A 12,299-nucleotide genomic window follows, 5' to 3' on the forward strand; every position below is an offset into this window, starting at 1 on the left:
TATTATTGGTAAAAGATAACATTACAAAAGATGAATTACAATATTCTTATTTCAACCCTTTTATAATATGAGATTACATGGTTGTTAATGGATTATATTCTAGTCTCAGGCTATATTCTATGATTTTGACTCAATTTATCAGAAGCTCTTGAAAGTAGTTGTATAATTTTATTAATTTTTAAACTCGTATTTATTCATAACATACAGATGAAAGTAACCAATCATAAACATTGTGCTTATAACAAAAGAATTCTGACACAGATTCCATAGTCTCAAATGAAAGACTTCAATTCCACGAAGTCTGTTATAGTAGGTCTAATGTGATGAAGGATCTTGGCTATATTCAATGATTTTAATCAAAACCTACGTGTAATATGAATTCTCAAGTGTAAGATGATTATAATTTTGAGAGACTCTTAGTATTAAAATTTGAGGTGGGATGAGAAATCCTTGTGGGCTAACACACAGATTAGTGTAAAGATCAAGTTTTTCACTGACACAGTGTTAGTTGATTCAACAATTATATCTTAACCATTGAACTCTCACTTGATCTCGGCAATTCATCTCTTCTTTTTATCTCATGACATTTGACCTATGGGGCTGATCTATATTGGTTCAAACTCTAAATCTCTGAGGATGGATAAAGAATGTAGTCAGCTATTTTCTGTGCATCTGGTTAACCTTGTTTACCAGTTAATCTAACTGTCGTTAGTTGTAATTACACACAGGATCTGTTTTCGCATACAGCACTGATCACTTCTCAAACATTCTTAACATTTTTCAAACTGTCACAATTCTGCTTTTAACACTTTTATCAGAACATCCTCTTGTTTTCATTGACAATCACATAATCCTTTCCTAATAATTACCAATTCAATCAAATTTTATGATATTTTTCATATTATGCCTCTTTTCTGATATATTGTGATATGGGCTCACACAAATAAAGCAATTCCTGGAACTAAAGTTAGAACTGTTAATTCATTTTGTGGAATTTGAGGTTTGTTGTCAAAATTCTTCACTATAAACCATGATATAGATGCATAAGCCTATAAAAGAACACCTACTTAAACAGATTATTCAATTGATAATTCATCAATCTATGAAACTTTAAAACATGTTTCGATTTATCTTGTCTTAAAAGAAACTTTCATCATTTTCCATTCTATCAAATGTTTAAGAACCTTCTCGAACTGTTTAATGAACTAAATTTTTGTTCTACTTGATAAAGATGAACTTGATATGATCATCAAAGGTTGTTTAAATTGGTTCTTATTTATCTTAATTGAATGGTTTATTTTTCTAATAATTTTCAATAAGTATGAAGTGTTCTGAAGACCAAGACCTCATCATTTGTCAAGTTTTATATTAATGTGATTGAAGTTTATACTTATCACTGATGAAAAATATTCTAAAATATGGTAATTGGGGAAAGTAAAATCCGCGTTTTTCTAATTTCCATTCAGTACTTTAAGTTGTGGATGAAAAGGTTTTTCATGTTATTTATAAAGTTTGAAATTGAGATTTAAAAATGAATCTTTTTGAATGCTAGAACACTGTTTTATTTATAACCTTTTTCAATCCTCTTTTCAGTCTTTCTTTGCCTTAGGAAAATGTTTCAAATTTTAAAGTTTATGACTGATTTTTTCCAGGTGTTACTACTATGACGTTTAGAGGTTATGAATGGATCCAGTATAAATTGTATAACAGAAAAGAAGATAAACTATTTTCTGATCAGAATAGAATATCTCTTGAATTTAAGGTAAGTCATCTTTTGATCATTGATGTATATGTATCAGAGATATTCAACACACATGTTCTTTGTATTATTTCTGAAACTTTCCAAACTCAACCCCATTTTTTGCACCACTATAGATATGAATAAGATTATCCCAAAATCAGTTACCAGTAATAGTTTTATTTAAATATCTTTTTGCCTGTATTCTTGATCAATATGTTTCTGCTTATTGCTTTTAAAGAACCTTGATTGCAAATTTACTTTAAGTTCAGAAGGGCATCAATATTTGTGTAGCTGAAAATTTACAATAGTACATGCTTTTATAGATTCAAATTTCAATAGGTTTTGAAAGAGTGTGTCATATTTACAATGGCTTTCATTGAACGATTCCATTATGAAAGGTAGAACCCTGAAGCACCATGTTACATGCAATAATAGTTTTAGTGCTTGCTAATGTATTTCTGAATAATTTATTCTCCAAATGTATTTCTTTGTTTTGCCTGCAGCAAATGTACCTTTGTTTTATGATAGAACTTGTTAAAGGGAATGTTGAGGAAACATTATAAATATTTAACTACAGAAGACATCAGTGATTTCTTAAACCTTCACTTATCAGAATCCATGCAAGATAAAGCAATTTCAGTGTAGAGATTAAACTGTATTTGACACCAATAAAACTTCAGAAGCTGTGCAGATAGTTTTAATATAATATAATTGTGTTGGATGAATTCAGAGAGGATGTAGCAATAGCAATCTCTGGATGAAATATTTAAATTTCAACTGAATGATATACTAATCATCTGAATAATTCTTGAAGCTTCATCAGTAGAACAATTTAAGTACCGGTATTGACCACTGTCTTCCCAAGGAACAGTAAAAAATGTATTATTGATGAAGGTGTTTGGACTTCACTTCAGACTTGATTTGTTTCTACAGTCTGCTAATTTTATGGTAACCTTGGGTGAAATATAAACCTTTTGAGCTGACCTTTTTCTTTGAAAACAAACCATTGGCAATGTGTACTTCTGAAACAGAAGCAAAGTTGACAGAACTTTTACTGAGAACATTCAAGCTTAAAACCTTTTTTTGATTATCAGTCTCATAAGGACTACACAAAAAGTTCTGTTTAAAATGTTAATTCTAAAATAAAAAGTAAAAAAAATAAAAAAATGGAAAGCACTGAAGAGAAAAAGAAAAAGGAAGAATATGGGAAATAAAAATCAAGTTGATATATTACCAGCGCTTCAGACTGTTCTTGTCATTAAAATCATTCAATTTACACACTTTATAGATCTAGAAAGTTGAAAATTGATGGCTGCCTAAAATTTAATGTTACAGGATGTCAGGCATGTAGATGGAAATGGAAGTTGTAACATGTAATCAAAGCTTCAATATGTCTTGTCTTTTCCAATTCAATATCTTAACTTGTTTTTTCTGGTGTTGTCTTTGATAACAAGTACTTGTTTAAAATGTGTTTTTATATCAAAGTTGCTATTTATTTAAAACTTTCTTGAAAGTATTATGTTTTTGTTTGTGTTTGTGATTGAATAACTTTCTTGTTTGGTCATTATTTCCATGTATCACAAGAAAAACACTAACCCAAACAAATCTAATTTCTTTGTCAATATTATGTAAAAAAATTGTGATGCATAAGACAAATATTACATGTTTTGGGACGACGCATTGAAAATGTGTTTACTAACTGTGTAAAAGTTGTTAAAAGGTGGCTAATTAGATTGAAATAGACGATTGACCAAGATAATCTGTGAATGTATTTGATGTTCTTTGATGAGAAACTGAGCGTTAAATCTCTTTCACTGTATAACAAGTATTTTGATATAGAGTGAGTTATTTTTATCCCGAGTTGTTGATCCATATAATGGATTTTCTTATCCTTAATTAACCTATATCATTCCACTAAGTTAATTTACACTTTGCTAAGTGTCAATTCATACCTTTGTATGCTCTTTTTGACATGTTGGGAAGGTTATTTCAAGTTACAATGAGGGTCGTTTCACATTATTTTAAGGGTTGTTTTACATCAACTGAGGGTTGTTTCACAGGTTTGTTTAACATCACTTTAAGGTTTGTTTAACATCACTTTAAGGGTTGTTTCACATCACTTTAGGTGGTTACAATCCTCTGAAAGGTCAATTTACATCATATTTAGGGACGTTTCACACCTCTTAGGGTTGCTTCATGTGTATATAGTTAGGTCAGGTTAGTTATGAATTCAAGAGAGATTAAATTCACACAGGTAGTAAAAGTAGTGTGAATCTGTTATCATCACTTTGTTAAACACTCTGTCAATATTGACTTGTTGAGTTAAAAATATATACAACTCTACTTTTTATATCCATAGCTTCCGTATTGTCTATCTTATCTATCTTTTTAAATTGAAATAATTGTTGAATAACACAATCTGTTGTACTTTTAATGCATGCGGTTGTGGTCAGGTGAAAATTGGCAGACAAAATAAAGTTTTAGTACAGTTTTAATGTGATGGATTATTCTTTTTAACAATGATCATGTTTCTTCTAATTTTCATAGTTTTTTTTTGCTTAGTTTTTAACTTTGAATACCTGTGAAAGAAATCAAAAATGTGACAAATGAAACTTTCTTGGATATTACCTCACTTAAACACACACTGAATTGTATGAAAATTAGAAATGATACATGATTCTTCTAATTTCAGTAGAATTTTGCTGTTATCTACATTAAGAGATTTGTCAGCCAAATAATTTTCACTTTTTAAATACCAATTAAAGTAGACAAAAACATGACTGGTATAAATCTTTTTGACTATCACCTCAAAACAGCACATTGAATTGTATGACTATGACTATGGGAATTACAAAATATGTAATATATTTGGACTAAGTAATGTGATCTATATAATATTCTTAAAGATCAATGTATTTATTCCTGAGAGCAAAGAACATGTTATTCCTGCCATTTGATATCAGGTTAAAGTATTCCTCTGAGGAGAAGGCATTATAAAAGTCAAAGATCATGATCTGTAGATGGCCAGGATAATTCCATCAAACATCTGCTATATAGACAGACTATTGGTAATATGATAGTAATAATATTCACAATCATTACAACTTCAATATACTCTTATTATTACCTTGAGAATTCATATCTGATCAAATATTGTCTGTACTGTTTTAACTGGCATTTGCTCAGAAGATTATAGCCTGGTGTATGTTTAAAAAATGATCTGTTCTCAAATCAGTTCTGAGAATGGAACGGAATTTTGTTTTGATTACAGTTGCAAACTGCTACCACAGAAGTGACATGGTCCTTGAACTGTTTTCAGCACAGAACAGAACAGAACAAACAATGTTTCCATTTAAAGAAAAGTTTATTACGCATGTGTATTGACACCTATCCTTTTCCCTTAGTTTTCAAAGGCTGAACGAGTTTTATGGATATACAGCATTTTGCCATCTACTTAGGTTATGAAATGTGCAACTGTTTTGCACATTGCATGATGTTCATCGCCACTATAGTGTAGAACTCAATATCATTTCATTTGTTAACACTGTGAATAATTTCATTGCTTGAATATAAATCTTTGACTAATTTAGTCATGAAATAATTAGCATAAAGGTTCATCAAACCCACAATCATTAAAATTACAGCTCCATTCATTCATTTATAGCTGATAAAGGTGTGGTGGTGATACATATTACTATTACAATACTGCAGAGTTGATGAAGTGCAATATTCTTTCATATGAATACATTGTGGGTAATGATTATCGCATGGTATTTACTTTCAGTCAATATAGCAATTAGTCAATGCCTGTGGTCTGTAAAGATAAGTTCAAATTAACCACCTAATTTCCACTGTGATTGCGGTTCTTGATAACAAAAAAGGATGCATTGCATATGAAACTTTTTATATTTTATGATCTGGTTTCAGTGTTCCAGTCATTCAATTTGTTAATCACTAAAATTTGATTTTAGATTTGGTTTTCTAATCCAATCATCGCTGTATTTCTGAATATCTGATTTTTTTTTTTTCTATATTCAGTCTTTTTTTTAAATATCAGTGAGTAATGAGATATATTCGACAGTCAATTTGAATGGATGCTATAAATATTCGTATTAATTGGTATGACTGTTATTTGATAGTCCAACCATTAAATTCTTTTCTATTCTAATCTCTTCATCATAGTACATTAGTTATCATTAGTTATCATTAGTTATCATTAGTTATCATTAGTTATCATTAGTTATCATCATTTATTCCAGTCTTTTGATGGTAATAACATTATGATTCATACAGGAAGTTATATCTGATTTGATATGATATATGAGATATGATCAGTTATTCACTTCACCAGCTGTAAGAACATAATTTTCGAGAATCAAAATGGAAATTTAACTGTTGCTTTTCAATCTTCATATTAGAAGTCTTCTTGTTGTAATGTTGGATAACCACACCACTTGATACATTTTAAAATTTTGAAATTAAAACCTTGACACCTTCTAAAAAGACAAAATATCTATAAAGAATATCATAACAAAGGATGGATCAGTCGTTTTAGAAGAGTTTACTTTACTAGGAAATAGAACTTTCTCTTTATTGTAACTATTACAAAAGTTAGGACAAAACACCTAGTGGAACTACCACTGGAATTTAAAATGAAAATTGTATTGCCTGTTTCAGAGAATTATCTTAGGGAAATTCTATAACGAATTATCACTAATCATATGACATATCTAGAAAATTAACATTGATAATTAGCATCTGGTCATTTACAATGATTAGATATAATCTCTGTCATTACACTTATTAGATCCTATCAATTACAATTATTACATCCTATCTATTATAGATCCTATCATTTACTATTTTATAAAGTAGTTGAGGTGCAAAATTACTGACTTCAATGATCAGACTTGATTAGAATAATTTACTAGTTCAATAACATGCCTTTCATTTAAAAATGAAAACTGAACATTTTTACAGCCAACACAAAAATATGTGGTGCCGTAGATACCAATATTGATAAAATTTTAAGCATTGTTTTCTCATGTATTGAGTTCAACATTTGCTATCCATAGACTATTGGGCACCTAGTGCATGTTTGCAAATGGAATACAAATAGTGCATTTTGTCTTATGTTTTGTAAGTAAATGTTAGCTTACACATTGGTGATAAAACATAACTGTATGTATTCAATTTAAAGTGCATACCTTTTAAAGCTAGGTGTATAAAATAATAAATTATATTGAAATATAAAGGTATAAACATGTTATAAAGCTTATATAAATTATAATATAATGTTAATTGTGAGAAAGATCAGAAGGGGTCATATATTTGTACTCAATGTAATAGAACCTTCTAATTGCACCTATTGACTTCAGATCAGGAAATATTTGAATGAATACAGGCCCTGCACAATGATTAGGTTTAGTTATTGATGACTTTTCAGATTTTGTAATCTGAGGAAATTCTTAAGGTCAGAAATATAAAAGACATTTTTCAAAGTTCCAAAGATTGAAATTACTTTCAGATGGAAGAACAATAGTCTTGACTTCAGGCAACAATCCAAGAATTTTTAAAATACATTTAAGTCATCTATCTTTCTTTATCAAGTGCTCTTTATAAGAGCAAAACCCTGAAAAAACTTTTGAAGACCTTCAATATTAATTGGAAACTGATAATTCAACTAGCAAAGAAAAAGCTATTCAACTTCCTGTTTTGTTTGGAGGAAAGTCTTTATAAGACACAATATCTGAGTGGCCTCACGACTCCACTGATTTAATTTCCTGTGACCAGATCATTGGATTAACTGGTTGATTTAACCTGCAGGGTTATTGACGTGTATTGGGTTAGAATGACCAGCACTCAGCTATCTCATACCAGCTAACTTGATCCTGGCCACATACTCTCAAAACGATCTTAGCACTTGGATCTCCCAGAAACATTGTTAGAAGTTATGAACCTAGGACATCATAGCCCTAAGATCATTTCAAATTTCATCCCTTATTGAAAGGATGGATAATGAAGGCATATAGGATCAATCTAACTCTTACTGTAGTTATATTTCACTTATTTTCATTCGTATTATTTATTAATACATCTGTTGTCTGATACACAAAAGTGTTTTGATTGGTTAAGAATATTTTTTGGAATTGAAACCAAAATGTACAACAATACTGATTACCATGCCTAAGGCAGGGTTTGTTTACTCCTTTCAAAACACCTGATATCAGTAACTTTTCATTTAATTTTAATAGCGTGGTCGACTATTGTCTTTTTTTGAACAACTTAATTTCTCCTTGGCTTTTGGGCTATCGTATAATCATGTAGGTTCCAGAAAGGCTTTGAGGTTAAGAAGAATGTGTTTAAGTCTGTAAAAACTGGTGAAAAACAATATTAATAGCCCAACAATAAACTGAAGTAGCTAATAAAATACTTACAAAAGAAGAAAATATTATTGTTGGCAATGTGATGTAATTTTAGATAATTTATGAGCTGTATATATTATTTGAACATATGTTTTACCTCATTTTACATATTTCACGAACAGTGATGAAAGTTTTTGAATATTTTTTGTCTTTTTGTAACAAAATTATCAAATTTGAGCAATTTTGATGATGGTGCAGTATGCACATTAGAGGTTCAAAAATGTCCAATTGACAAAAAAATAAATGGTCTACCAGTAATTTTTTACTGGAGGCCCATATTGTAAGCACTAAATAAGACGAGTTTGATTTTTCCTTTATATACTATCAAAAAACATTAGTCCAGATCTACTGATTTGACATACTGTGGCTTTTCTTTTTCTTGATTTGAATTTCCAACCTTCTACAACTGCTTTCTTTTAATGACCTTTTTGTTGCATGTCTATGATGCACAACTGTTAAGGTTTTCTTCTGAAATCATTTTGTTTCCACTCTTTAAATTTTTCCGTATACAAATACATACGGTCTTGCAACACTTGTATTTTATAATGAAATATGATGTATCTATTTCAGACTGGTCGTGGATCTGGTATATTATTATATGCTGTTGGTGGTACACCTTATCATACCCATGTTACAGCTACATTACGTAGTGGTAAATTACATACATCTATATCATTTGGTGATACTACTAATGATCTAGAATTTACAATGGGTCTACAGCTAGATAATAACAGGTAAGTCTATTTAGTTGTTATAGACAGTGACGAAGGGGCAGTTGCCCCACCCCCCTCGCAGCCCCGAAATCAAGCTTTTAGGATAAAAATCTTATTACTAGGTTAGAGATTAGAGCAATCTCGGATATCTAGCTCCCAATGAATTGGATTCTTCTTAATGTAGCTGAGATGATGTATCACTTACTTACATACTAAACAACAGCTAACTGATTTTGTTTTTGATTTTACCAGATAAGTTGGTTAATTTGGGCTAACAAAAGATGTCAAAAAGTCCTGGGCAAAAAAAGAAGCAACAATCGTATGATATTGAAATACCGTAATCCATGAATTAAAATTTAAGAATTTTTCATCCAAACTTAACAAATTAACACTTAACACAATCTGGCAATCTATATACCAAAAAATCTTCACATGTTAAATTAATCACAAATAAGATATATTACTCCAGTAATTAAAGACCATTCAGAATGTTTTTAATGAAGAAAATAATATTGTTGTTAGAACTTATCTCTGTTTACAAAACAAAGTATACTAATGGCATGATTGGCTCTCCCTGACGTGGAACTGGGGGAAAATAAAACACCTCACTGACTGCTTTAGACCACCACTTGTTGGCTGTAGGAATTAAACATTTATTGATATTGTTGATGAGAAATTTCATTGATCAATTCTGCTTTAATTGTTTTGTCCCTCTGTAGTTCAGTTTATTGTATTTATGCTTACTGCTTTGAGTGTATATTACCTTACATGGCAAGCAATGTTCTCATAATATAGGAGTATTTGATTGATAAAAACATGTATTAGACAAAATTCCAGAAATTTGAACTAAAAATCAATATTTACAGTAGAAAGTAAATTTCTGCTGCTACGTGAAATATGAAGTTGATAGATAACCTGGGTGTAATTTATCATATTAAATAAATAACAAAATGTGTATGCACAGATTACTGTGATAGACAGATACATTTAGATTTCACTTAGAATAGGATAAGTTAATCTCTCAAGCCTTGAGACTCAAGGTCTGAGTAGAAGATGTACCATATCTATTACCAGATCTCATAAATGTTTTCACACGACTTAACCTGATAGTCAAAAGGGAGAAAAGGTATAAAAGGGTCACAGTTTGTGTTAGAGGTTGTTTTTTTACTTCACAATTTGTTAAACTGTCCTTCAAGTAAAGGAAAATTTAAAAAGATTTCATAAATTACATATTGTTAAAAAAAACACGGTCAGACATTTTGAAGGACATGACATGACTGTCAAATAATGAAATTAACATTTCAATTAAAGAATATGTAAGTGGTTGTGATGATAAACCAATATGAGGTAATAGATATATAAGATATTTGAAGTATTAAAAGATTGGATAAACATCTCAATAAATCTTATATTAGGTCAGAAAACACTTTCTTATAATCATATTACTATAACCTTTGATGATGAGGCCAGATTTCTGAATAGTAGACCTATAGTCTGAAACATCTAATTCTGTTGGTATAAGAGATGTTGAATATTTGGACAGTTTTCTTTTTAGAAACAGAACCTGAAACATGCAGTGGTGTAGAATGTTTTTACTCCAAGCTTCAAGCTGTGCAATCCATATATAATGTTACTTTGTTGTTGATACTATGAACATTACCATTGCTCAGACACTGATATATTGGTTTCAACTGGTTCAGCTGGCACAATAGCATTACCTATATGTGACCACACAAGATAATATCAGAAAATTTCAAGATCTTGAATATGTGCTAACTGCAAAAATGGATCTTTAATGTACTTTGTGTACCATAAGCTCATAGTAAGTCTATTGGTGCCAACATGCCATTAAATCTCAATTGGTTCCTCGGACTAAGTTTTTACCAATGTTCTGTCAATAAGATGGTAACTAGATAAAGAGTAGAAGTGGTTTATATCTTTACCAATTGAAGGAGATGATATTAATTTGATTCCTATTGACTACTACAGTATAGTAAAGTTAATAACTGTACGTGACTCTCATAGTACATTACTAACTTCAGTTTGTTTAGTTAATTTATTTAGGGGTAGTAAGAGGGTCATATATCAACACATTTCTAATGTTTGATAATGCTGAAATCTTAATTCTCTGGGCAGGGCAGGTATCAAGATATTTAAAGATGATAATAATTCTATGACGTGTATTTGAAAGATAACACCTTTTGTGAATTAAATTTTTTTTAAAATAAGTAAGGTCTAAGTAGGTATAATACAAACCTAAAGTAAGAAAAAAATCCTCATAAAGATTCTTGATATTTATTCAAAAACAAACTAAGCTTATACATGTATAATATTAAATGTACATGTTAAATTTCCCATTGATCAGTCTATTTATATTATCCTGAGTGTCTGATATGGAACTGGTATTTAAGGATACTTAGTAAAAGCCTCTGGCAAAGATCAGCTTCAAGATAAACGTGGGAGTTATAAGACTGCCTTAGTTGTAAATAACTTTCAAAAGCACCATAATGTCATGCCTTTACATTTTACATTTTACAACATATAATTCAATTTATAAGAAAATAGGCTGGAGATACAAGTTTCCTTAAGTTGAGCAAGGAAGATTTTCTCATGTATTAATTCACATAACTGTTGCTCTTGTCCATGCAAATTTGCCTTTATTGTACATAGTTTGTTATTAATGAAGAGGTGGTCCAGAACAAAAAGCAAATAGTTATTTCTAGTATTAACAGATATAGCATTCATGGTTGGCTCTAAATTTATATAAAATATTAAGTGAATATATGAATTTTGTTCATTTCAGATGGCACAATTTAACAATAGTACATAATAAACGTGATATATTTGTATATTTGGATGGTGATAAGAAATATAAAGAAGTAACAGCTGATCAATATTTCCTCAGTTTAGATCCTAATGTATACATTGGAGGTGGTGATAATTTTGTTGAAACAAGAGGTAGGTCTTCATTTAATAAACCTGTGATATATACCCTCATCAAGACAGTTGATTAAGAAATTGGGCACCTTCTCATGAGATCAGAGAAATAGTCAATGGAACTTGCTATTTGGCTGATCAATAGATATGTAAATGAGAAGAGCAATGTTTGATGAGACACTGTCAAACATAATACAGAATAAATTGCAGATTGACAAGTCAAGTGATGTCTTGATCAATGGAGTGTTTGAAAAGATGGCATTAATTATTCCTCGAAATTCTAAAATAAGCTCTGTTAATGGATTTTAATGCATATCCTCAGAATTATACGAATGTAACTCCTTGTAATCAAGTGGTATTATATTTTACAAGCTACCTGTATCAGTTTTCAAGATATCAATTTCAGCACAAGGTTTATATATGATTAAATTTGATATGTTACACTTTTATGTATTGAAAGATGAATTAGATATTTATTTGCTT

At 30.0% G+C, this 12,299-nt stretch overlaps 1 protein-coding gene across 1 annotated transcript in view; it reads left to right on the forward strand.

Moving 5' to 3' along the window:
• Nucleotides 1-1,418: 1,418 nt before the first annotated feature.
• LOTGIDRAFT_233060 (hypothetical protein) overlaps nucleotides 1,419-12,299 on the forward strand; it is a gene marked incomplete at both ends in the record, with an annotated part of 28,379 nt that continues 17,498 nt past the window's right edge. The window contains 4 exons of the mRNA XM_009058505.1: nucleotides 1,419-1,434; nucleotides 1,653-1,762; nucleotides 8,737-8,900; nucleotides 11,683-11,837. Of these exons, the coding sequence (XP_009056753.1) occupies nucleotides 1,419-1,434; nucleotides 1,653-1,762; nucleotides 8,737-8,900; nucleotides 11,683-11,837 (445 nt within the window). The remainder of the gene's footprint in view (nucleotides 1,435-1,652; nucleotides 1,763-8,736; nucleotides 8,901-11,682; nucleotides 11,838-12,299) is intronic.

This window comes from Lottia gigantea (genome assembly GCF_000327385.1).
Source record: "Lottia gigantea unplaced genomic scaffold LOTGIsca_34, whole genome shotgun sequence".
Classification (NCBI taxonomy): Eukaryota; Metazoa; Mollusca; class Gastropoda; family Lottiidae; genus Lottia; species Lottia gigantea.